This window comes from Eleutherodactylus coqui, chromosome 8 (genome assembly GCF_035609145.1).
Source record: "Eleutherodactylus coqui strain aEleCoq1 chromosome 8, aEleCoq1.hap1, whole genome shotgun sequence".
In the NCBI taxonomy this organism is placed as follows: Eukaryota; Metazoa; Chordata; class Amphibia; order Anura; family Eleutherodactylidae; genus Eleutherodactylus; species Eleutherodactylus coqui.
Window position 1 is genome coordinate 199247970 of NC_089844.1, and position 24831 is coordinate 199272800.

At 50.0% G+C, this 24831-nt stretch overlaps 1 protein-coding gene across 1 annotated transcript; it reads left to right on the top strand.

The window, feature by feature from the left end:
• The first annotated feature begins 8967 nt into the window (after window positions 1-8967).
• LOC136577731 (hexosaminidase D-like) lies at window positions 8968-21933 on the top strand. Its single transcript, XM_066577655.1, has 4 exons — window positions 8968-9053; window positions 16465-16648; window positions 19345-19567; window positions 21865-21933. The coding sequence occupies exons 1-3, from the start codon at window positions 9051-9053 to the stop codon at window positions 19536-19538; spliced, it is 381 nt and encodes a 126-aa protein (XP_066433752.1). The 5' UTR covers window positions 8968-9050; the 3' UTR covers window positions 19539-19567; window positions 21865-21933.
• The last annotated feature ends 2898 nt before the right edge of the window (window positions 21934-24831 follow it).

The window sequence follows — 24831 nt, forward strand, 5'->3', positions numbered from 1 at the left end:
AACGCTAAGACCCCCAGTAATCCTAAGAACGGGGTTCCCATGTCCCCTCTCCTTTTCCCTGTGGGTTTATTGCATCTTCCACAGTGAGGAGTTTGGTTTCCCAAAGTGTGCTCTGCGGAGCCCATGGAGCTCCACGATTGATTATCAGGGCTTGGACGGAGGATCTAGGTCCCCGCTCACCTCACCTAATATGCAGTCCTGCAGTCAGCATAGCAGTGCAGATCACATCAGCTGACTCTGGTCACATGATCCTCGCTGCTATGCCAACCGCAGGGCCTGTGTATTAGGTGTCCTAGACATTCATTTCGCCTGTACAGGCTGTCGGGACACCGCTACAGGGGTGAGTAAAGCGGGGACCAATGGCAGATCATTACTGGGGCTGCAATAGGGGTCACTGTTACTACTGGGGCCATAATAGGAGTCACTATTGCTACTGAGGCTGACATAGGGGGAGCCTGTTACTACTAGGGCCACAATAGGGGACACTATTACTACTGGGGCCAATATCGGGGTCACTATTACTACTGAGGCCAATGTGGGGAAAAGTATTACTGCTGAGGCCAATATAGGGGACACTATTACTACTGGGACCGCAATAGGGGTCACTATTACTACCTGGGCCATAATAGGGGACACTTACTACTGGGGCTTCAATGGGGGAACCTATTACAACTTGGGCTACAATAGTGGTCACTATTACAATTGGGGCAAATATAGAGGTTACTATTACTACTGAAGCCACCAATATAGGGGGTCACTATTACTACTGGAGCCAATATAAGGGTCACTATTTCTACTGGGGCCACCAATTTAGAAGACACTGTTACTACTGGGGCAACCAATACAGGGGAAACTTTTACTGCTGCGGCCACTTTGGGGGACACTTATTACTGAGGCCATTGTGGGGGACACTTACTACTGGGGCCAATATAAGGGACGCTATTACTACTGGGGCCACCAATATAGGGGGTCACTATTACTACATGGGGTGGATTTGCTGTTGAGTTTACAGAAGCTGTAGTAGCAAAGTGGATGAGATTTTTAAAATCTCATCCACACGCTGTTGAAACAATCTGCTCACACCCCATGCGGATTTTGACATGTGGTGCGGGATTTAATTCCACAGCATGTTAATTTTAAATAAATTGTATATCAAAAGCGCATCCAGCGCTCCAGCGTTCCGACCTGTGCTTTTTATAAATGGCTCTATCCTTTTTATAACGATGGAGGTAAAAATCATACGTCATGATAAGGGTGGCTTCACACGAGCATGTTTTTGTGCGTCCATAAGTGTGCACCCATGTATGTGCAAAAACACACGTGAATGCAGGTCCGTGCATTGCCTTCAATGGAGCTGTGACTGCTGCCGGCGGCTCCATTCTGCCAGCACCCCGTAATTGTTTTTTCAGGGAAGGGCTTTAAATATAAGCCCTTCCCTGAAAAACAACAATTTTAGTGTAAAACAAACAAAAAAACTTACCTGTCCGCCCCTGCCGTGTCCCCGCGGGGATGAAGAACACTCCATGATCCTAACACATGAGTAGCAAAAGTCTCTCTCCTGTCCTGATGGTTTGTTACATTGTATCAGTGCAGATAAAATGTATCCGTTTGGAGCTTAAGCTTTCTATCTGAAGCCGTAGTCACACGGTTATTATTCTCGTACTTTGTGAGACACACAAAACTCACTCGGAAATAAAACCCATTATTTACATGAGAGATTTTTCTCTTGCAGCGATGATGTGAGACGGTAAAGACTGCGGCATGTCCTATTTTTTGGCGATCTCGCTCATTACTTTCTATGGGACTACATAAAAGCGTATCGCACTCTCCTGGAAGATTGCATATTTCCCAGCGTGATATTGGTCCGAGTTTCACAGACTGATATCGCTCTTGTCCGCATGACTACAGCCTCACAGAGGATTGTCTAGACTGGATGCAGACCCTCAGCTGTGAGAAGTAGGAGGTCTTCACAGATTTTTCAGCCTCTGGATGTAAATAAAAAATATCTTGTCCTTAACTGACAGCAAGCAGAGATCCTGAACTGGTCAGGAATTCCAACACACTGAATTTAATGGATGGCAACCCTTTAGAGCTCTGTCTATAGGGGAGATTCTGATAATGCTCTGAAATATCTTCATTGGGCAGTCACTACAGTAGGGTACGGTGCCCATAGACATTTTCAGCTCCGTCGTGTCTGTAGTTGGGGTACATTTTGCCCTGTGATAGTCATGAGGGGTGTTAGGAGAAGTTTACAGAAGCCCTGTACTATAGTGCTGCCCTATTAACAGGCGAGGATGTGACTCGGGATGTAATCATTAATACCTACAGGAGGGAGTGGAAATACCCATCTATGCCCAAATGAAAGGTACATTAGCCACAGAAGGAATAGGATGATGGCCGCATAGTCACACTGTGTTCTTCCTTCATGATCAGGCATAGACATACAATCACAAAGATAGGTATGGCTACATGGTAACTGTGGCTACTATTGCTATATGGTCACTGTAGTTGGTATTACTACTACTTGGTGATTATGGCTGGCACGCAGTGCGGTCCTGATGGTTGGAATGACTAAGGTTCAATGTGGTTGGTATTACTATGTGGCCCCGTTGGTTGCTATTGCTACCGGTACATGGTCTTTGAGACTAGCACTGATATATTGTCACTGTAGTTGGTATTACTGTATTGGCATTGTTGATTGACAATGCTATTAGGGCACTGTAGTTTGTACTGCTGGCTAGCACTGCTATATGGGCAATGTGTTTGGTACCACTAAATGGTCACGATGGTTGATCTTACTAGATGCTCGCATTGGATAGTGTTATTAAAGGGCCACTCCGGTGAAAACACATTTCCCATCCCTGCCCCATCACCTGATTGCCTGCGACACTCTGGAGGTCTCCTCTATGTATTGCAGCCACTTCCATGCAGTGCAGCCCCCTGTCCGATGCTCATCAGGCACCATCTGGAGGCTGAGGTTTTTTGCTTCCACATCTATCCCATGAGGCACTAGCTGAGGCTATAGCATTTCTACCTGCTAAGGAGAAAGTTTAATTATCATTACCTTCTATAATCCCCTAAATAAGCTACAGTACACAAGTGTATGGTCAGGAGGATGAGACGCGATCTCCTCAGTCACTTTTCACTCAGCTTCACCTACACTTTATTAAACGTTAATTGTCCCTTCAGCTAGAGGAACTAGTGGGGGAAATTGTCTTTCAAATCAGTTCAGAGAAAGGAAAGGAGAGAACGTTTAAGTCAGTTGTTAAGTAAATATTGCTGTATTCTTCACCCTGTTCAATTCACTGCATACTGCTGTATCTTCTTGTGCCATTTCCAAGTTTAGTAAATCTGCGTACTCCCAGATTACTACCACAAGCTACTGGACTCGTCTCAGTTATTTCATCGGCATTCCATCCTGAGAGTGCGGTTGGAGTACTGACGTCACGCGTGACAAAACAGGCCTTCCTGTTAAGCATACCGCGGTACGTTCTCAGGGTCGCTGCACAACCCCTGAGCAGAGCACTTTTGGCTAACACACTCAGACTAAACACCCCTGCAATACGAACCTCTCATGCTCGCCTACAGGACTTCACCAGAGCAGCACCCATCCTCTGGAATGCTCTACCCCAAGGCATCCGGACAATTCCCGATGCACGAAATTTCAGACGTGCCTTAAAAACGCACCTCTTCAGGGAAGCATACCAAATCTCCTGACCTAGTCCCTCGCCCCTCCCTATGGTGCCCCACCCTGTTTGCCTTCTAATAAATGATCTGTACATGAAATTTCCTATTGCCTGTGTTCCCCAACCCCTGCACCTCCTGTACCACCCCCAACCCATTTGTGTCTAACCCAACGTATCTCACATTGTAATTGTTGTATTGTTTTGCATTTATCCATGCCTGAAAGCTGCGGAATAAGTTGGCGCTATACAAATAAAGATTATTATTATATTCTGCAAACCTCATGGTCTCCCTCACTTTGGCACGCCAGGGTCGGCCGTTGCACAATCGTAATGCACTCGCAGTGAACATCGCAATTTAACAAGCATGATAGCGGTGTGAGTTCCTCAGAGCATTATCACGCTCGCCCATATGAATGCACCCTAAGGGTGCATTCCCACAAACGTACATCGGCTCGGTTTTTACGCCGAACCAATATACGTCGTCCTACTCTGCAGGGGGGGGGGGGGGGATGGAAGAGCCAGGAGCAGGAACTGAGCTCCCACCACCTCTCCGCCCCCTGCACTATTTGCAATGAAAGGAGGCGGGAGGGGGGGGCTAAGTTCCGCGAATAGCCCCGCCCCTCCCCATTGCAAATAGTGCAGAGGGGCGGAGAGGAGGCAGAGAGGGGGCGGGAGCTCAGTTCCTGCTCCTGGCTCTTCCATCCTCCCCCCCCCCCCTGCACATGAGGACGACGTATATCGGCTCGAAAACCGAGCCGATATACGTTCGTGGGAATGCAGCCCACGAAGGACGTATAAAAAAAAGAGAAAAAAACCTAAAGTAGGCATCCCTGAAAGAAAACACTACATTTTCTCCTACTGCTCCTTCACATGGTGTATTTTTGCTGCTGATTTTGCCCCAAATCCTCATGAAATTCACGCCATTTTAGCATTCTATGAAATACTATGTAAGTCTGCGCTGCAGTTCATACGGGCAGATTTTTCCGTGCGTGAGTTCTGAGATACACATTGCTGGGGAAACACCTGCGTCAGTCGGCCGCACACACGCTGTCCCCATTGACTGGAGCCAAATCTCCATGTGGGTCTGCATGAACATCTGTGGCAGAACGCTGCGGCTCAGCCTTGTATTTCTCCAACACGGACGTGACGCTTTCAGTATTGTGTGAATAAGGTTTAACGTAGTTTTCACGGTCACAAGACCACATAATGGTTCAGTATCAGCTAAAATGAAAATCTTAACCCTTTCATGCTCCACGGCATACAGTTACGTCCTGGGCGTGCAGACTTTGTACGGAACGGGATCAGAAGTCGATCTTACTTCATACTCGCCGGCAGTCCTTCACAGCTGATACCTACCTGCAACAGCTGTAAGTATACATTTATAAAGTCATACATTATATGAGAGGCGCGCAGGCTGCACACAACTCCCATTACTTGGAAGTGATTCATATGGAAGTCATTGCCTCAGTTTTTGTCGGTTTCAGATTTCCCCGATTTGATTTCGGACAGTTTATTTGCTACTAATTTTTAGAAAAATGTAATTACTATACAAAAATAAATCAACAAAACAAACAGAGAACGTCCCCCTACCGGCCCTTTTATGTTCCAACGCCCCCAGTTGCGCCATTTCGTTCCACCGCCCCCCTTGAGAAGTAAAAACGCTCCCAAGGGGGCAATAACGCCCACGTTGAGAACCACTACTCTAGACGTAGAGAGCGCCCCTTTGTGACAGTCCTGGGCATAAATACATGATGGGAAAAATCTCTGTATTGTAGTCCGCCCATTCCGTTTATTACTTTAGTTGCCCGCCCTTGTACCAGCTCCAGCTTTGATGTCCTTCTTGACTACCGATGCCCACAACTGTACATTCCATGTGTGCTCTGACCAGTGACTTGTAAAGAGGAAGAACAATGTTCTCATCATGTGCCCTTAGACCTCTTTTGATGCACCCTATGATCCTATTTGCCTTGGCAGCAGCTGCCTGACACTGGTTGCTTCATTTTAGCTTAGAGATCACTAAAATCCACAAGTCCTTTTCCACATCAGTGTTACCCAGTGGTTTCCCATGTAGTGTGTAATTGTGACACATATTTCCCTTTCCATGTGCAAAACCTTACATTTATCAATGTTAAACCTCATTTCCCACTTTTCTGCCCCCAACTTATCCAGATCCTCTTGTCACCACATTCTGTCTTCTCTTGTGTTCATTTCTTTACATAGTTTTGTCATCTGCAAATATTGGTATTTTACTGCACAATCCTTCTACCAGGCCATTAATAAATATACTAAAAAGAAGAGGGCCAAATACTGCCCCCTGTGGTACCCCACTAGTAACAATGACCCCTCTAATTCTGCCCCCTGTGGTACCTCACTAGTAACCCTCGCAATACTCCTATGAGTTGACAGGACACAGCAGGAGAGATCGTGAAGTGGTAGAACCCATTAGCAGGAGGGATAGTGAGGTGACAGGACACAGCAGGAGGGTCAGTGAGGTGACAGGACACAGCAGGAGGGACAGTGAGGTGGCAGGACACAGCAGGAGAGACAGTGAGGTGACAGGACTCAGCAGGAGGGACAGTGAAGTGATAGGACACAGCAGGAGGGACAGTGAAGTGATAGGACACAGCAGGAGGGACAGTGAGGTGACCTCACACAGCAGGAGAGATCGTGAAGTGAAAGGACACAGCAGGAGGGACAGTGAGGTGATAGGACCCATTAGCAGGAGGGATACTGAAGTGACAAGACACAGCAGGAAGGACAGTGAGGTGATAGGACACCGCAGGAAGGACAGTGAGGTGATAGGACATAGCAGGAGGGAGAGTGAGGTAACAAGATACAGCAGTAGGGACAGTGAGGTGGCAGGACACAGCAGGAGAGACAGTGAGGTGATAGGACACAGCAGGAGGGACAGTGAGGTGACAGGACACAGCAGGAGGGATACTGAAGTGACAAGACACAGCAGGAAGGACAGTGAGGTGACAGGAAACAGCAGGAGGGACAGTGAGGTAACAGGACAAAGTAGGGAGAAAGTGAGGTGACAGGACACAGCAGGAAGGACAGTGAGGTGGCAGGACACAGCAGGAGGGACAGTGAGGTGGCAGGACACAGCAGGAGAGACAGTGAGGTGACAGGACACAGCAGAGGGGACAGTGAGGTTACAGGACACATTAGCAGGTGGGACAGTGAGGTGATAGGACACAGGAGGAGGAACAGTGAGGTCACAGGACACAGCAGGAGGGACAGAAAGGTTACAGGGCACAGAAGTAGAGACAGTGAGGAGCAGGACACAGCAGGAAGGACAGTGAGGTGACAGGACACAGCAGTAGGGACAGTGAGGTGACAGGACACAGCAGGAAGGACAGTGAGGTGACAGGACACAGCAGGAAGGACAGTGAGGTGAAGGGACACAGCAGTAGGGACAGTTAAGTGACAGGACAGATTAGCAGGGGTGACAATGAGGTGGCAGGACACAGCAAGAGAGACAGTGAGGTGACAGGACTCAGCAGGAGGGACAGTGAGGTCACAGAACTCAGAAGGGGGACACTGAAGTGCCAGGAAACACTACCAGGAGGGACAGTGAGGTGACAGGACATATTAGCAAGAAGGACAGTGAGGTGACAGGACACAGAAGGAGGGCCAGTGAAGTGACAGGACACAGCAGGAGAGATAGTAAGGTGACAGGACACAATAAAAGGGACAGTGAGGGGCAGGACACAGCACAAGGGACAGTAAGGTGACAGGACACAGCAAGAAGGACAGTGAGGTGACAGGACACAGCAGGAGGGACAGTGAGGTGACAGGGTACAGCAGGAGGGACAGTAAGGTGACAGGACACAGCAGCAAGGACAGTGAGGGGCAGGACACAGCAGGGGGACAGTGGGGTGACAGGACACAGCAGGAAGGACAGTAAGGTGACAGGACACAGCAGGGGGACAGTGGGGTGACAGGACACAGCAGGAGGGACAGTAAGGTAACAGGACACAGCAGGAGGGACAGTCAGGTGACAGGACACAGCAGGAAGGACAGTAAGGTGACAGGACACAGCAGGAGGGACAGTAAGGTGACAGGACACAACACAAGGGACAGTGAGGGGCAGAACACAGCTGGGGGGGACAGTGAGGTGATAGGGCACAGCAGGAGGGACAGTGTGGTGACAGGACACAGCTGGGGGGCAGTGAGGTGACAGGACACAGCAGGGGGGCACTGAGGTGACAGGACACAGCTGGGGGGACAGTGAGGTGACAGGACACAGCAGGGGGGACAGTGAGGTGACAGGACACAGCAGGGGGGACAGTAAGGTGATGGGACACAGCAGGAAGGACAGTGAGGTGACGGAATATAGCAGGAGAGACAGTCTGCTGCACTCAGGGAGCCTCCTGCCCTCCTGTCATCTCCTCACTTTGGACTGGGCCAGCCTGACCGCTCCGACGGCCTCTTAGAGTTTCCAGAAGGTTTCAGTCTCACTGGTAATGCCTGGTCTGGTAGGAGGACATTGCTCATCCATTTTGTTGTAATTTTCTTCCATTGATAACTCGGCTTGGTAACAGCAAATATGGCGGCTGCCTTCTGTTGGACAGAGACTATTCAGGACATACAGTTTGTTCACTTGTGACTGAAGTGGCAGGTTCCTGTGACTACAAATGAGATCCTACAGTTGTCAGTACTGTGCCAAGTGGTCCCAGACGCAAGAATAAACTCCATAGTGTCCCCAGTAGAAATAATACCCGCATAGTGGCCTCAATAGTAATAATACCCCCATAGTGAGCCCAGTAGTAAAAGCACCCCCGTAGTGTCCCCAGTAGTAGTAATACCCCCATAGTGGCCCAAGTAGTTATAATGCCCCCATAGTGACCCTAGTAGTAATAATACTCTCATAGTGACCCCAGTAGTAAAAGCACCCCGTAGTGTCCCCAGTAGTAGTAATACCCCCATAGTGGCCCCAGTAGTAAAAGCACCCCCGTAGTGTCCCCAGTAGTAGTAATACCCCCATAGTGGCCCCAGTAGTAATAATTCCCCCATAGTGACCCTAATAGTAATAATACTCCCATAGTGACCCCAGTAGTAATAATGCCTCCATATCACCCCTCTCTGACATTCTCTCTGGATTTGGCCAGTGTTTTTCAGCATCAAGCAGCTTGCAATCAGGAATATTGGAGATTCAGAACCCCTTACCCAGCAAACTGTAAGTACGAGCCGGGGGTCTTATTGCTGATGGTAATGGGGGTCTGCTAATTATAATTATAGATCCTCGCCGTCCTGCCCCTTCTTATGTCTTTTACAGGATCGGCAGGACAACTAGCCGTGGTACACCATATTATGGTTGCATTCTCCCTACAAGCGTTACTCTGAGGACTTTACTTTTATATGGTAACTCCTATTTAGCACAGCTGGGGATTTCTTACAGATGCAGTCAGATCTGACGATTTAAAATTTTAAAAAAGCATACCTCACCTAGAAGCGCTGTCCAGGGCTCCGCTGCAGCTTCTTCCGGGTCCCTGATACTTGTTTTTTTCATCTCTTCTGGCCAGGATTGAAAATCCCTGCCTCCTGGAAGCGCTGGCTGTGATTGGCTGATGTGTAGCCAATCACAGCCAGCGCTCGATGAATGGCTGTGATTGTTTCATCGAGTGCTTGCTGTGCTTGGCTAAGCGTCAGCCAATCACAGCCAGCACCTCGAGGACTTTTTCAATCCCTGGCCAGAAGAGATGAAGGAGAATAGTGCCGAAGATCTTGTCAATGGGATCAGAGGCGCCGGAATACTAGCCCCCGGGGATATATATGGAGGCAGCCCATGACAGGGTTAACGGGGAGGCCAGGGTTAATTGAAGGGTGAAGAGGGGGGGGGTGTAGTATAGGGGGGAGTAGAGGGGGAAGTTAGAGAGAAAGTGCGGGAACAGCAGGGGGAGGAGCATCCCTAGGCGGCAACGGAGGAAGAAGAAGCAGAAGGAGAAGACGGAGGCCACGAGGAAGAAGAAGGAAAAGGTAGAGAAGACCCAAGACCCCAGACCGAAGTCCCAAGACCCCAGACCGAAGTCCCAAGACCGAAGTCCGCAGACCGAAGTCCCCAGACCGAAGTTCCAAGACCTGTCCGTGAAGAGCCCGAAGGTGATCGTCAGGAAGGGCCCAGAAGAGGACTTACCCGACATGGAGGCCGCCATGGAGAAGATCCGGGCAGCGGTGGAGGAGCGGGGCATCGACTGGCTCATGAGGGTCCTGGACGTCGGGGCCCCGGGCCCATCGGAGGAGGAAGCGGCACCCGCACGGTCAGCAGCGTCGGGGGGAGAGGCGTCCGGAGCCCCTGCAGCAACAGCGGTGAGAGAAAGGGGGCGAAGGACAGCTGCTGCGGAGAGCCGCAAACCGGAGGCAGCAGCGGGAGCGCTGTCGGGGACTGCTAGTGGCCGGAGGGAGGAGGCAGGAGGGAGCAGGCAGACACCTGCAGCATCGGCGAGAGGGCCGAGAACGAGGAGGGCCCGCGCTCCGGCGCGTCTGAGCCCTGATCAGACTCCACAGCGTCGGCGCCGCACAGAGAGTCCCTCACGGGCCCCTCCGGGCCGGCTCCCTGCACCATTCATGCCATCGGGGGAGCGCAGGCCCGGGAGGAATCTCGCCGGGCGGCACGGCGCAGCGTCCGGCACTAGGTCCCGTGCTGCCAGGGGGGCGGGGCCTAGCACCGGGCTGTCGGCGGTGAACAGAGCTACAGCGTGGGGCCGCTCTACAGGAGAGCCGGTGGTAGCAGAGCAGCCCCACAGTGACTTCTCTGAACTAACTGAAGTGCGGCCCGTGAGAGCCAGGCAGAGCAGCAGGCAGGCGGCTGCGAATCCGGAGGTGCGTATGCAGCCAGAGGAGGACCCCGGTCGTCAGTTCGGACCACATTCTGACGAGGAATCGGATCCGCTGGAGGGAGGATCGGCGGCTGGTGGGACTACAGCCCCTACGCAGCCAGGTGAGCAAACACACGGGGACACTACACTACATGCAGTTAGCCGCGTTGCGCACGCGGGAGATAGCTTTGGGGGGTGGACAGGGGATGGGGGGGCGATGGCAGGCACACGTGGCGCAGCGAGTGATTTTGGGTTATTTCTGGGTGGATTATGGGAGTTGTGGCGCAAGCAAGACGCAAGAGCAGGGCCGTCGCCAGTAGCTGCTTGGACGCTACCGTCCAATGCGTCGATCGCCGACGATAGCGCTAGGGGAGGTAGCACGGCGGGGGCGTCGGTAGGGCAGCAGGTAGCGCCCGTTACGGTAGGGGTCCAGACGGAGAAAGATGGGGAAGGGATTCGCCTGGATGACAGAGCGAAGGGGGAAGTTTATGTGTGTTTCGAGGGCCCCCTAGGTTCACACTTAAAGAAGGAGGTTAGAGAAAAGATTTGGCGCGACGAATGCGTCGAGATCTTTTCCCTTCTCCCTTTGGAAAAATTCAATTTAGATAAAGGGAAAAGGACGGAATATAAGAAGGAAGAGGAGGAGAAACGTCGGTGGAGACTGATTCCACAGACGTTCTCTAACTGGATGCAAGCCTTCGCCATTCTGGCCAGCGTTATAGGTGAAAAGGCGCCGGAGAATTGCTCCGGCCTTTTTTGCTATCTCGATGCGATAGGTGAGGCGTACAGAGTATACGGGGGCCAAACGTGGCTTAGGTACGACGAACAATTTCGTCAGCGGAAAGCGATCCGACCGTCTATTCGGTGGGATCAGAAAGATATTGGCCTATGGTTGCGGGTAATGGCCCCAGTTAGGTTTGGTCAGCCCTTTCAGGGGGGGGCCGGGACTAGCAGCTCGGCCAGTGGTTCCCAAGGGGGGGGGGGCAGGGAGGACAGTCAGGGAGTCATAGGCTCGGATTGTGTTGGCAGTTTAACGACGGCCAATGCAAATTCGGGAACTCTTGCAGGTTCAAGCACGTCTGCTCCGTGTGTAACGACACATCACATGGAGCAGCAAAGTGCTTTAAAAAAGGAAAAGGAAAGGGTTTCGGGGCACCTGGAAAAAGGGATGACACCAGTGAAACTGGCAAAGATGGTGCCGTTTCTAAATAGGTACCCCGACCGAGATAAGGCGAGTTTATTGTTTGAGGGTTTTAGGGACGGTTTTAGAATTCCCGCCCCAGTTCATAGGGTTCCGGTCACAACCAAGAATTTGCCGTCAGCGATTCGGCAATCGGCTGTGGTGACCGAAAAATTGTTTAAGGAGGTTCAGTTAGGCCGCATGGCGGGACCGTTCCGTTCCCCGCCCGTGGCGGACCTGGTGGTCTCACCGCTGGGGGTTGTTCCTAAGAAGGAACCTAACAAGTTTCGACTCATACACCATCTGTCATACCCAAAGGGGGCGTCAGTAAATGACGGTATGGACCCGGAAATTTGTTCTGTAGTGTATACTTCATTTGACGCCGCAATAAAATGGGTCCGCAGGTATGGGCAGGGAGCGAAGCTGGCAAAGGTGGATATCGAGTCTGCGTTTAGGTTGCTCCCAGTTGCTCCAGAGAGCATTCGTTTGTTAGGGTGTTTTTGGGAGGGAAGTTATTTTGCGGATAGGTGCCTACCCATGGGCTGTTCCATTTCTTGCGCTTATTTTGAAGCGTTCAGTTCCTTTTTAGAATGGGTAGTTAGGGATTGCACGGGGATTAGGTCAGTGATCCATTATTTGGATGACTTCCTATGCATAGGGCCAGCAGGTTCGCCTATTTGTGCAACTTTGTTGGGGTCACTTCAATGGGTTTCCGGTCAATTCGGGGTGCCTTTGGCGCCTGGGAAGACAGAGGGGCCCACTACATGTTTAAAGTTCCTGGGCATTACCATTGACACGGTTGCAATGGAATGCAGATTGCCCGAGGAGAAGTTGACAGAGTTAAAGGCGGAGGTAAAAAGAGCAAGGGTTGTCACCAAGGTCACTTTGAGGGAGCTCCAATCGTTATTGGGCAAGCTTAATTTCGCTTGCCGAATAATGCCGATGGGGAGAATTTTCAGCAGAAGGTTAGCGTCAGCAACGGCGGGGGTTCGGTTACCCCACCATTTTATCCGGCTAGGCAAGGAACTCAAGAAAGATTTAGCAGTATGGGCGGCGTTTCTAGAGAACTACAACGGTCGGTCAGTAATGATGGAGGAAATGGTAAACAATTTTGATTGGGAATTGTTTACTGACGCCGCAGGGAGTTCAGGTTTTGGGATTTACTTCCAGGGCCAGTGGTGCGCGGCCGGATGGCCGAGCGACTGGTTCTCGTCAGGGTTGGTAAGGAATTTGGTGCTACTCGAGCTCTTCCCCATTATAGTAGCGGTGGAGATATGGGGCGAGCAATTTAGGAACAAGAGAGTACGCTTTCACTGCGACAACCTGGGGGTCGTGCAGGCGATAAATAAATTGTCTGCATCATCCCCTCCAGTGGTGGCCTTACTGTGCCACCTGGTGCTGAAAGCGTTATCACTGAACGCTTGGATAGGTGCGGTACATGTGCCGGGGGTGAACAACTCACTAGCGGATGCTCTTTCTCGTTGCCAGTGGGAGCGATTCCGACGTTTGGCCCCGGCAGCGGAGAAGGAAGGGGTGTCTTGCCCGAGACACATCTGGAGCGTGGTCAGCGAGCAGTGAGGCACTTGATAGGTACCTCACTGGCTCGGAGTACGTGGACGGCTTATAGGGCAGCCTGGTCGGAATGGGAGGAGTGGCTGCAGCAGTGGGGAATCGTGCGTTCCGACGAGGACAGGGTAGGGGCGTTGTTGGGATGGTTGGGGAAAAGTTCTGAGACAGGGTTGTCAGTCGCGAGAGTTAACAAATTTATGGGAGGAGTGGCGTTTGGCGCTAAGTTGCGGGGTTTGACTGATGTTACAAAGAATTTTGTAGTGAGACAGGCACTAAAGGGGTTTAGAAGGGGGCGGAGGGGGGGCCAGATATGCGTCGGCCAATCTCGTTCGACTTGTTGAAAAGATTGGGGGGCGCATTGAGGGAGATATGCGGGGACGGGTTTGAATACTCGCTTTTTAAATTGGCTTTTTCATTAGCTTTCTTTGGGGCTCTTCGGCTGGGGGAACTGGTTTCCCCCAGCAAAAAGAAAGGGGGGGGTTTACAAAGCGAGGATACCAAGGTTATAAAAGGGCGGTTGGAATTAGTCATACGTCGTTCCAAGATGGATCAGGAGGGAAGAGGTCGGAGAGTGTCGCTAGGACAAGTGCGGGGAGAGTCCATGTGCCCAGTTAAATGTTGGGAGGAGTACAGTTTGGTAGCAGGAGTCAGGGTAGGGCCTCTTCTGCAGCACCGAGATGGTCGTTTTTTGTCAAGGTTCCAGTTCGAGGCGGTGTTAAGAAGAGCGATAGATACGCTGGGATTAGACAGCTCTAATTTCGGGACACATTCTTTTAGAATAGGCGCGGCAACGGAGGCAGCAGAGAGGGGACTGGATAGTCAGGCGGGGATGGGCATCGGTCGGTGGAAGTCGGGACGGTTTAAACGTTATATCAGGCCGCACTTGCTTTAAGTGGGGGGGGGGGGGAAGTTTTTTGCGGCGGGGTTAATTACGACTAGTTGTTTTTTCTTTTTGTTACAGATCATCGAGCCGCGTTGGTGTGGATAATGGGCCACTCTTTTGTGTATTGGGGGGGGGGGGGAGAGGGCTAAGATCAGGCCTAACGGTAGACAGTTAAGGCTGAGTAAAGAGACGGCGGTAATTCGATGGATCGGAGTGCGGGGCATGGCCTGGTTCCGGGTGTTACAGGACGTTCAGCGCCTAGTCTCCCTAGACAGGCCGCCTAACATCCTCGTACTGCACGTCGGGGGTAACGATTTGGGGCGGAGACCCTTTAGGGACCTAGGTAGGGACATCCGGTACGATATGCTTCGTATGTTGCAGATGTACCGGGGCTTGATCTTGGTCTGGTCAGAGATGGTCCCTCGCAAGGTGTGGCGCGACGCGCGCTCAGTGCGGGGGATAGACAAGGCCAGGATCAAGGTTAACCGGGAGGTTTCACGCTTCGTTGCGCGTAATGGAGGAGTGGCCGTTCGGCACATAGATCTTGAGAAGGGAGTAGGAAACTATTGGAGGAGCGATGGCGTGCATCTCAACGAGATTGGGACGGATCTGTGGTTAGAGGGGGTTCAGGAGGGAATAGAACGCGCGTTAGTTCTGTGGGGTGCTGCGCAGGCATGAGGTGGTCATGCCATGCTGGCGGTGGCGTTCGGAAGGGGGGGGGGAGTTCTTGGAGCCAGCTGATGTGCGGGGCGGGGGGGGGGGGGAACGGGGGGCTGATGGCTGCCTCCCCCCCCCTCCCCCTTTTTGGTATAGTGTGTGTGGTCAGCCTGTCGCCTCCCGGCTCTGTCAGGCCGTAGTCCCTGCAGAGAAACGTGGCTAGCCGAGGAACGGCTCGCGCCTCTCTGAGTCGGGAGGAGGAGGGCGACTAGGGGCAACCGGTTGTGTGTTGCCTCCCGAGTCGGCTGTCTTGCGACGGGAGGGTTTTAGCGGGAAGGATTTCAGTCTCCCGAGTCGGATAGAGGGAGAGAGCGGCGGGAGGCAGGACGGAAATCCTTTTCCCTGTTGGGGAGGCGACAGAGGGGGTTGGAGGCTCCAGGGACTTCCCCCTTTTCAGTGGGTTGTTTTATTTGATGTTTTTACCCAATTGTTAATAAGAATTTAAATAAACGGCCGCTGTGGCCAAAATTTATCCAAGCTAGAAGTTGCAGTGTTTTAATTGAAGAAAGGGGGAGGTTGGGTTAGGTCACAGAGGTCACATCCGATATACCCGCGTCAAGAGGCGCCGGAATAGTAGCCCCCGGGGATATATATGGAGGCAGCCCATGACAGGGTTAACGGGGAGGCCAGGGTTAATTGAAGGGTGAAGGGGGGGGGTGTAGTATAGGGGGGAGTAGAGGGGGAAGTTAGAGAGAAAGTGCGGGAACAGCAGGGGGAGGAGCATCCCTAGGCGGCAACGGAGGAAGAAGAAGCAGAAGGAGAAGATGGAGGCCACGAGGAAGTCCCACCCACCCGCCCTTACTTTAGCATATAGGGGGCAGTTTAGTTAGTAGAAAGGGTCGTAGAGGTATCGCAACATTGTCATAGCGGCGTTCGGAAGGGGGGGGGGGAGTTCTTGGAGCCAGCTGATGTGCGGGGCGGGGGGGGGGGGAAACGGGGGGCTGATGGCTGCCTCCCCCCCTCCCCCTTTTTGGTATAGTGTGTGTGGTCAGCCTGTCGCCTCCCGGCTCTGTCAGGCCGTTGTCCCTGCAGAGAAACGTGGCTAGCCGAGGAACGGCTCGCGCCTCTCTGAGTCGGGAGGAGGAGGGCAACTAGGGGCAACCGGTTGTGTGTTGCCTCCCGAGTCGGCTGTCTTGCGACGGGAGGGTTTGAGCGGGAAGGATTTCAGTCTCCCGAGTCGGATAGAGGGAGAGAGCGGCGGGAGGCAGGACGGAAATCCTTTTCCCTGTTGGGGAGGCGACAGAGGGGGTTGGAGGCTCCAGGGACTTCCCCCTTTTCAGTGGGTTGTTTTATTTGATGTTTTTACCCAATTGTTAATAAGAATTTAAATAAACGGCCGCTGTGGCCAAAATTTATCCAAGCTAGAAGTTGCAGTGTTTTAATTGAAGAAAGGGGGAGGTTGGGTTAGGTCACAGAGGTCACATCCGATATACCCGCGTCATGTCTGGCTCCGTTGATGTCCCTCATATGACGGATCTGTCACACCGTTACTAAAGTTTTTCTGCTCCTATGATGCAAATGTGAACAGATTCTTAGGTGTAAGATATAAAGAGATATTGGTAAGTGGAGCTGTGCTTTATCTTGTCTCGATGTCCTCCATAATTGTAGGTTTACCACCTGGGCGAGGGTCAGGATTCCACGTCCTGGCTAAACAATAACAAAGGAGACCTGGGCAAGATGTTCCTCTCTCACTTGGAGAATGTGGTTGACTTCCTCCACTCCGAGTTCCCCGAGAAGAAACTGCTGATGTGGGATGACATGCTGAGAAAGCTGAGCAGAGAGAGCATACAAGGTGAGTGGCCGCCTGTCTACTGTTTCCTTTTAGCAAAAACGGTAGCCAATCAGAGGGTGGGGTGGGGCTATAATACAGTGTAGCCAATCAGATCCTGGCAGTGATGAGTGTAGCAGCAGATGAGTATGCTGAGCATATGGGGCAATGACCTGTCCACTTTCTTTGGTATGTTAGTAAGACAGTAGCAGTGACGGAGGGGGACATACAAAAGGTTACAAGAAGCTACAGCAGCACAGAGTATCTTAGATCAGGAAGTGATCTGTGGTTGTGCTAGTGAGGACAGGACGGAATGTGATGTGTCAGCAAAGTGGAGACAAGTAGAAGGCCACAGACATGATTTAAAGTGACCCTCCGGTCCTGAAGAAACATAGATGGCCGCACCGCTAGTCTGACTACCTGAGGCACACTGTGCATTAATATGCATGGATAGTCAGCGCTTGCCATGCTGAATCCTCAGGTGAATTCCAGTCATCTAAGCCTCGCTTTACGGTGTATGTGCTGGAAGATGACATGAGAGGCGCACGTCACTTACATGGGATTCAGCCTGGTTTGTACTGACGTCAGAAGGAAAGTGGGTGGCAGCAAGAGGCTGAAGAGGAGGGATTTAACAAGCGACATCTTTACTTGGAGCTGTAATGGCGCCGCCTCTTGAGGCAGGGCATTTCACTAACAGGCGCTCTGCAATAAAAGTAGGATTTTGACTTTTTTGCCGATTTGCTCTATTCTGCTTAAAACATCAATGTTCTCCTGCTGCTATGCTGTTTTACACTGTGGGGCCAGGTAATATACCTATATTCTGCTGACAGGTTCCCTTAAAGGTAGTGGTAGGAGCAAGGGATAGTGATGCCAGATCTATGAGCAGGCCATACATAAGATTTCTCCGTTGGGGGTCAGTCAGGAGACCTTGTACATGTATTAGATTGTTGGCAGTGGTGATTTAAGGGCTTTTTAACGCAAGAGTTTTTTTCCGTGCGAGTATGGTCCGATTTTTTATTTTACGGAAATAGAACGCACTGATTTCATAATCAGACAGTCTGAGTAAAAAAATGCAGCATGTCCTATCTTGGTCTGATTCTTGGGCAAGAATTGTCCATTCAAATCAACCGGTGCATTAAAAAAACGGACATATGAGTGCGTTCTGATTTTTTTTTTCATGCACCCATTGATTTTAATAGAACTTTTCAATTAGATCAGTTGAGCCACCTTCCATTTTTTAATGCACAGAAAACACAGATGACACTTGGATGACAGTCTTGAGATGCAGTATACAAGAGAGCAGCACCAGGCGATGTTATATTGTAAGAATCACATGATACATCCAGCACAATCCACGTGTCTTCAGTAGAAAGAATCTTTATTCCCAAAACGACCAGATTACAGCAACGTTTCGACTCGCAAAGGTAGAGTCTTTCTCAAGCTGTCAGTACATACACATATACCCTTCATATAAATAGAAAGCTCAACCAATCAAAGCATACATTAATTAAAAGTACTTAGCAGTGTATCTAACTCACCTGACCGGGGATGAGAGCGCACCTGTCACACTGTAACCACCACCTCAGATCACTGAAAGGGTGTTGCAGACGCCATCTTTGCCAGCTAATGCATACACAGGTGTTGTTTGTAGTCTCTGATTGGTTGAGGCTTTCTATTTATATGAAGGGTATATGTGTATGTACTGACAGCTTGAGAAAGACTCTACCTTTGCGAGTCGAAACGTTGCTGTAATCTGGTCGTTTTGGAAATAAAGATTCTTTCTACTGAAGACACATGGATTGTGCTGGATGTATCATGTGATTCTTACAATATAACATCGCCTGGTGCTGCTCTCTTGTATACTGCATCTCTGGATTTATTGAGGACGTTGGTCCAGTCCTTTGGAGAAGCCTGCGCCTATGTGCTTTCTGCATTGAGTAAAAAAGAAAAAAACCCTCCTGAGTAGGATCTGTCGGTGAGTGCTGCTGCCTATACATTGCTTGTTTTCCTGTATATGATAGACTGTAGTCAGCGTGCACCTGACCGGGGTGTGAACCCACCTACTGATCTGGGTGACGATGTCCCAGAATTCCCACGACCGTTTGCATACACCGACGCTGATGCCACCAGGATACTGGCGGACATAGCAAATGACGGTACCTTCCTGAGTTCTCCATCTGTTTGCAATCTACAGTCTAAATATGAATTTGAAAAGAAAAAATTAATTTCGTATGGTCTGCATATGGTGACATTGAAGGAGTACTTCAACATGAAACGTATTCCAAGGGGGTTACGAACGAATGTCCGCCCGACTCTTATGATGGACAATATGGAATTTCGTTTAAAATATGAAGCAATAGCCAATAAATTCTCCTTCGATGTCATCTTGCTTAATATTGAATATTTGCAGGCTGAGACTAGGAAGCACCAAGCAACTTTATCTGAGATAGAGACACAGCTAACTTCTCAATTATCTGGCTCTGATCTTTCTGACCTAATGAAGAAAATTGATGAATTATGTAGGCAATACAAGAAGGACATTGAATCCACTAAAATACAAAAGTGGCAACGCGATATAGATGACTATAGGTCCGGCAGGGTCTATAGTTGGCAGGGGGAGCGCAGAAATGGTGCTCAACAATTTAGATCTCGTCCCAATAGACGACAGAAGAGGAATGTGAATAGGAACCGTTCACCGTACTTTGGTTTTACATCGGCAGGATCCGATTCGACGGATGATCCTGGAGGACACAATAATGAGGAGAGATCTCAGTATTCTTTTTTAGATCGACGACCACCGATACGTTCCAAGGGAGGTCCTCCGTCAACAAAAGAACACGCCGTGGAGGCTGACGTCACAACCGCTCGAGGAAAAAACCCGATGACCACGCGGTCCAGGAACAGACGGAACTAACTACGGAAACCGCCACTTCGTCTCTGGTGGTAAATATCTCACAACGTATGTTATCCGATGTGGAAGTGCAAGTTCTATCTAAAGGGCTTTCATTTTGTCCCTCAGTTCCAGCTGACTGGTTTCAGCTGGAACTTGACTGTGATAAGTTTTTGAGGAAGCTCAAGCTACGCACATATTTTGCGGACAAGTCGAATGTTCAATCTAATGATGTACCATCTGACTCTAGTTTTGGTTTTACCTCAAAGAAACTTGGTTTACGGGGGAAAAGTACGTTCCAGCCCCCGACCACAGAAACGGCAGTAGAGACATATATGAAGTTGGTGAAGAGAGATCTTAAACAACTAAGAAAAAAAAGTGTATGTCAATATGTTCCCTCTAATTTGAACTAAGCTGAGAGACAGGCATTGCGTGATCTTCGGTCGGACGTGTCCATCACGATCAAACCTGCCAACAAGGGCGGTGCGGTGGTCGTGATGGACACGTCCCAATATAGAGCAGAAATACTCAATTAAGAGATGTGGCAGTCTATGAATTGCTCAGCGGGGACCCCACGACACGATTCCAAGTACAACTTAAGAACATGGTGGATGAGGCCCTCTTGCTGGGGATTGTCGATAAGGCCCTGGCGGACTTTCTTTGTATCAAGCATCCAAGGGTACCCTGTATATACACCTTACCCAAAATTCACAAGAGGCTTGAGAGTCCGCTAGGCAGACCGATAATCTCTGGCAGAGGGTCCTTATTCAATAATCCCTCAAAATTCCTCGATCAGGTTCTATGGGAGTTTGCGGTAGGGGCTAATTCATATTTGAGAGATACGAGTGACTTTCTTGTAAAAATACAGGAAATACAGATTAATGCACAAACTGTTCTGGTGACGATGGATGTAATATCACTTTACACTATCATTACCCATTCCAGGGGTGTTGAGGCTGTGCGTGGGTGCCTCGTTGGATCCCAATTACCAAATTCTTCTGTTCAATTTACCCTGGCGCTGCTGGAGTTCATTTTACACAACAACTACTTTCTATTTGAAGAGTCTTATTACCGGCAGTGCCAGGGTACCGCGATGGGGTCCAACGTGGCGCCCACGTACGCAAACATCTTCATGGACTGGATTGAAAGGAACCATATATACACGCATTCGATGTGGCCCAAAGTGCCATTCTGGGGCCGCTACATCGATGATGTGTTTTTCCTGTGGGAGGGCACCATCGATGAATTAACCCTCTTCCATGCATCGCTGAATGAAATTCTACCTGAATTGAATTTCACGATGGCCTACTCACAGGATAGAATACATTTCCTTGATGTCCTGGTAATCAAAAATGGATTGACGTTGGAAACTGATCTGTTTTGCAAGGAGACGGACCGTAACAACTTGCTCCTATTTGGGAGTTGTCATCCCAGTAAGACTGTAACATCACTACCTTGGAGCCAGTTGTTGCGGGTCTGTCGAATTGTAAGAGAGACAGATGTGGATGAAAGGCTGAGGCAGATGTGCCAGAAGTTCAAAGAAAGGGGTTATCCGCACAGATTAGTTGAGGGTGCCTCTGAGAAGGCGAGGGCCCGTAATCGTATTGAGCTTTTGACCCCTCGAGAAAAGCTAGGGACTACAGGACGGATGCTATTTGTTTCTACCTATAATGGTATGAGCGGACAGATTTCCAATGTTCTGCGACGATACTGGTCCATTCTGTCAAAAAGCTGTCCCCAAATTACGGAATTCCATAGTCCCCCGATGATGGCGTACATGCCTGGGTTGTTCCTGCTGTAGCAATTTGCTGAGGGGCGAATTCTTTTATCATCCACAGACTGGAAAAAGTTCAAAATCAAAGGACATTTTACATGTCATTCGTCTTTTGTCGTCTATATTATTACATGCCCCTGCGGGCTATATTATGTGGGAGAAACAACCACTGAGATTAAAACGAGGATTACGAACCATAAGAGCACGGTTCGCACCAAAAAGGTTGATTTCCCCATACCACGCCACTTTGTGGAACAGAATCATTCAACGAGCCAGTTGCGCTTCAGAGTCATCGACCAGGTCCCTTTAGACATCAGGGGAGGGGACAGGGAGATGGCTCTGAAGCGTAAAGAACTTGAATGGATCTTTAGGCTGGAGACTTCGTCTCCACTAGGTCTTAATCTTGAATTCAACACTGCTATGCATTTATAGGTGGATGGGTGACGTCAGCACCCTGAATTACCATTTGCATTTTTTGATATGCGGCATTTTATGCAGTTTGTACTTATTAACTGATTTGTAATATATGTCTCTTTTTCTCCTTTTTTTCTCTTCTTTTTCTCTTTCTGTTTTTAGATTGTAAACCGGTTGGAGAGCACGCACCCACACCTGGACTTCCGCCTCATATATGATTTTTGATGTCCATTTGCGATTTTGTGCATAATTGATTGAAATGATATAAGCAACATGTTTTTGAAGAAATGATCCTCTTTCTCAGCTATGCCTTAATTCCTTCCGCATTAATAAAAACACTGTATGAACATTAGGTTGTAGTCCTGTTGTCCTTAGATAATGGGGGTGATACTTATCACTAGTGGGGTACCCTAGTATTAAAAGGTGTTTAGCTACTTGCATGCACACTTTACGCTATACGTTAGGATATGATTTGAATGTTACTATTGTATGGAGCGGGATTAACCCTCAATCCTTCTCCATACAATCCATGGGTACTGGTGCATTATGTCTCCACTGGATGTATGGGTGGAGATATGGGTTGGCCGGTGTCACGGACAGAGAACTTCTAGGCCACGCCTCCCTCACCTCCTGCATCCTGTTGAAATAGCCCTGGCAGCTCGCTTGTGTACCCCCACCCCGATGCAGTGCTTATACCCACATGGCCGTGGCAGCTGACACGTGTTCCTGCCGGAGTCCCATCTGTGCTCCGCTGCCGCTGTGCTCATACCTCTCCTCCGCTCCTGTTCCTCCTGCAGCCGCTGCTGCCGGGGTCGCTGTTACTCTCCTCACGGCTGTCACAGTCAATGCCGGCGCTCGCAAACCAAGCTGTGTCTGTCCATGCACCCATGGCACCACTCTCCTCCCCGCTGTCACCCTGCATGCTGCCATGTCAAACATCGCTCTCTCTGGCCATGTCCCCCTGGTGGCGCTGTCGGTGTCCTCGCTCTCAACCTGCATCGTGCCGCTCACCCCACCTTCTCCCCGCCAGCTCACTGAGCCAAAAGGATCCATAGCAGCTGAGGGGGGCGTGGCCTGGGTGTTCCCTGTAACTGACAGTGGCTAACCGATGTCTCCACCCATACATACGGTGGAGACATAATGCACCAGTACCCAAACAGCGAACCTCCTTGATGTAACTACGTTATGGAGACATTGAGGTTTGTCAAGATTCCCCTTGACATTTGGGACGTCAACATCCTTAGGTCTCCAACTCTCTGTATACTTCAACCTACTGAACTGATGAAGGGGTTTTGTGCCATAATGCGTTTCACACTATAAATATGAAAGAAATATTAAAGATGATCGAGTGTTGCAGTAAACCACCAGTTCTTGTAGTTCTATCCTCCCGTTGAATCTATGAACGACACATGGAGTACATGGGTCTGGAAGAGATCTCCGGCTGCTCCGCCTCCATTCACTTTAATTACTATTGCTTCTGTGTAAAGTACAGGACCGATAGTCGCTGGTATGGCTGCCAAGCGCTAAAGCTTCCAATAGTCGTACTGTGCGAAGGTACCTTAAGGGCTCATACCCACTGGTGACAGATTTTTCTGCAATGCGAGAGTGAGTGAAAATGCATGATTATGAAACCAATTATTTTCAATGGTTCAATTCTCATTTGCGATGTGCTCACTTAAGACTCGCAGCGCCAAGAAAAATCAGCGCTATCGCCCATTGTTTTCAATGGGGTCGGTGGCAGCAGCGGTGGCCTCATTAAAAACATAGCGAGTACATTGCGCTCCCCTGACACAGCTGTGACAGCTATGACAAGGAATTCCTTCATTCCTGCGGGGGTGAAGGAAGCCTCTGCCACAGCTGTGGCAGAGTTCCCTTATGCTATCCCATTGCTTTCAATGTGGCCAGTGCTGCCGCAGCCCCATTGAAAGCAATGAAATAAAGGCCACCATGGGGGGCAATGATTTTCGGGGAGGGGGCTTGACATAAAAACCCTACCCCTAAAATCATCCCTAGCTGTAAAACAAAAGTAAAAAAATAAATTTACTCACCTAGAAGAACTGTCCGGCTCTTCTTTCCGTGCCCGGCCGTCTTCATCTGTCATCTGGTGGCCGGGGATTGAAAAATCCCTGCCTCCAGAAAGAGCTGCTTCTGATTGGCTGAACGCTGTGTTCAATCAGAGGTTGCGCCCAGCTGTCATTGAATCAGCCGTCACTGAGCCAGAGGCACTATCACCAAATGGGGCCTATCCTCCCCCCAAGTAAAGGTTGGGGGCACCAAATATGGCCAGTCGCACCAGTGGTAGGGGAGGACCATTCTCTAAACACGGCCAGTCGCACCGGAGGCAGGGGTCACCATTTGCCAAACATAACTAGTCACATTTGGAACGAGGGGGGGCACCGAAGGCCACACACGGTCAATCGCACCACGGGCATTTTTTTCGCCACACACGGCCAATTGCACCCCAGGCATTTTTTTTCGTCCCACATGCCGGACTTTGGGGGGGCCCCTTTTTTTCGCCACACAAGACCAATCACAATGCATGCATTGGGGGGCACCTTGACTTCACCACACAAGGCAAATCGCACCGCGGGCATGGGAGCCACCTTTTATTGCGCCACACATGTCCAATCGCACAGTGGGCATGGGGGCCACCTTATTTTGGAAATCTCACCCCCTTTGTTGCTACTGTAAGTGCTGGAGGGTATGCATGGAAAATCCACTACAAATCCACTCCTACAGTTATCTGTATTCTTGGTGCTTAACAAAAGGTCAAAATGCTACAAATCTGTATGCATGAGGCTGCTGTCACACGTGCGTTCAGAAAATGCAGTCCAAAAACCGCCGCGTTTTACTGTGATTTCGCGCTGCATTTTGGAACACTTTGACAGTTTTTTTTAATGCACCCCACCGTGATGGGTGATTGAGATGCGTTACAAAGTGCTAAAATGCGCAAAAATATAGCAGACAGCACTCTAAAATCTAGGCATTAGAAATGCAACATTCAAGTTTTCATCTGCGAAGCCCCATTGAAATCACTGAGAGCGTTGTACTGCGCTAATCATGGTAAAAAGCAGGCCCTGAGAGAGCGGCCTAAGGCCGACTTCACACCCGCAAAAAAGATCTCGCATG